Source organism: Hydra viridissima, unplaced genomic scaffold, assembly GCF_058129835.1.
Source record: "Hydra viridissima isolate aposymbiotic clone 2 unplaced genomic scaffold, HvirCarnegie_v1 scaffold_1, whole genome shotgun sequence".
NCBI classification, from domain to species: Eukaryota; Metazoa; Cnidaria; class Hydrozoa; order Anthoathecata; family Hydridae; genus Hydra; species Hydra viridissima.
The window spans coordinates 34,515,779-34,517,685 of record NW_028324300.1 but is presented as its reverse complement, the minus strand read 5'-3'; the positions used below and the strand labels follow the sequence as shown (position 1 = coordinate 34,517,685).

Sequence of the window (1,907 nt, the reverse complement as noted above, 5' to 3'; positions counted from 1 at the left end):
CAACTATTTTTGAAAAATCTTAAAAAACTGATTTAATTGCATTTTTAACAACTTCTGCAACACATTTTGGCTTCACCAAAAATTTTAAATTTTCTTATTAATTTATTTTTTCCATTTAATGTCAGACACATTGTTTATAATGACTAATACATTAAAAAAATAAATCATAAACAATAAGTTAAATTTAAAGCTATTTTTTTAAAGCAAAAAAATTGCATCATTTTATTAATACTGAGCATTAGGGTAAGAACATTTTAGCACAACAAAACTTTACAGGGAGATACAGAAGATACCAGCAGACAATCATTCACCAATGTTTATAATATTTCTTCATTCAATAGTAAATTCAAACAAATTACAAGTTTTAAAATTTGATAAAAGAGAAATCTTCTTTTTGTTTGCCTACTTATGCAAACTTTTTAAAGCTGCATTTTTGGTACTAAACTTCAAATACTCTTGTTTTTTCAAAAATGTATTTTTGAAAAAACAATTGCTCATTTGTTTAGTTCAACAACTAATATAGCTGATGTTAAATTATCTAGATTAAAGTTAGTTTTATAACAACTTACATTTTTTGATTAAGCGAAAGGTTAAACAGTACTCAACTTTTTAAACTCTTGTTAAGTAACTCTTAGAAGATATTTAATAGCAAGACACTGCTCAGTCTTTGTATTACTTTATTTTATAGCTTTGCTTTGTTGTTTTTTTTAACATACATTTTAGCACTATTTTATTATTAGGTTTTGAGCAGTTTATCATTTAATATCTAAGGATTGTAAAAACTTATATAAAAATAAATATATTTAAACAAGAAAGATAGTATGCTGAAGTGCATAGTTAACAAACTATTAAGGTAAAAATGAAAGTTTTTTTAACTTTGTTTATAATTAATGAGTTGGCATAAATATTTGTCTCATTCAGTTTCCTTTGAGCTAACTTTTGGCTAATAGTAAAAAAACCTTTGTTTAAAAGAGTTTTTTATGTCTGTATTAATCCCTTTGGATTTGGAAGAGTTTTTTATATTTATGAATCCCTTTGAATAACCTACAAGTTAATTATACAGTTTGAGTCCACATTACCTATAAGCTTCTTTAAATCTTGATTAAGTGACTTTGGTAAATGAGTTTTTAGCCTTAGTGAGTACATTATGGTTAAAGATAATCCATGTGTTAAAGTATAGAATTTGAATATCAATTAGCTCCTCTTGATTTAACTAAACATCTTTTATGATAGAGTTTGTATAGATGCTTTGAGCACCTTTATTTGATATTTTGAAATTTTTGATGTTATTTTTTTTGACAGAGAGCAGTCAGTTATTTGGGATTTCAATTATCAAGAATTTAGTCACCAAATTAAAATATAAACTTACTTTTCAATGCAGGTTAAAGAAAGACTTTTTTTAACTTAGGAGTTAATTGGAAGGAGACATTTAAAAATCAAGATGTAAGTAAAAATTTTAAGAAGGGGGATATTGACATTGGAATATATCATGATGAAAGTACATGTAAAATTTGAACATGAGGTTGTAAATGGGTATTATTTTCTAATTTAACTTTACTTACAAGGCTTTTTTTAGTTGAGTTAATTTTTGATGGGTACCCATCATACTATACATTTTAACAGATGTTTTTGAATCATTTTATTTTTTAGGAAAAATAACTTTTAAAATCTTACTACTTCAGATCCATCTGGAATATTGAATACTTTTACTTGTGGTCTTTTTTTTATCCCTGAACTATTAGTTTCTTTTCTTTCATACACAGGCTGTTGCTCTGCATCAGTTGATTTTTTAGTGGTAACCAAACCAGCTTTCAAAGCTGCAAACATTTTGAAGTTTTTAATCTTCTCTATTAATTTGATAAAAACCAATTAAGTTAATAATATTAACTATAAGGTTTAAAAATGTT

The 1,907-nt window shown here is 25.1% G+C and overlaps 1 protein-coding gene across 3 annotated transcripts in view; it reads right to left on the bottom strand.

Moving 5' to 3' along the window:
- Nucleotides 1-1,907, bottom strand: part of LOC145192063 (uncharacterized) — a 21,516-nt gene extending 19,609 nt beyond the window's left edge. For all 3 annotated transcript variants that reach the window (XR_016450786.1, XM_090082104.1, XM_090082110.1), the window contains exon 1: nt 1,675-1,907. Coding sequence is in view for 2 of the 3 variants with exons in the window: in XM_090082104.1 (XP_089938230.1) it covers nt 1,675-1,827 (153 nt within the window). In the remaining variant the exon portion in view is untranslated. The remainder of the gene's footprint in view (nt 1-1,674) is intronic.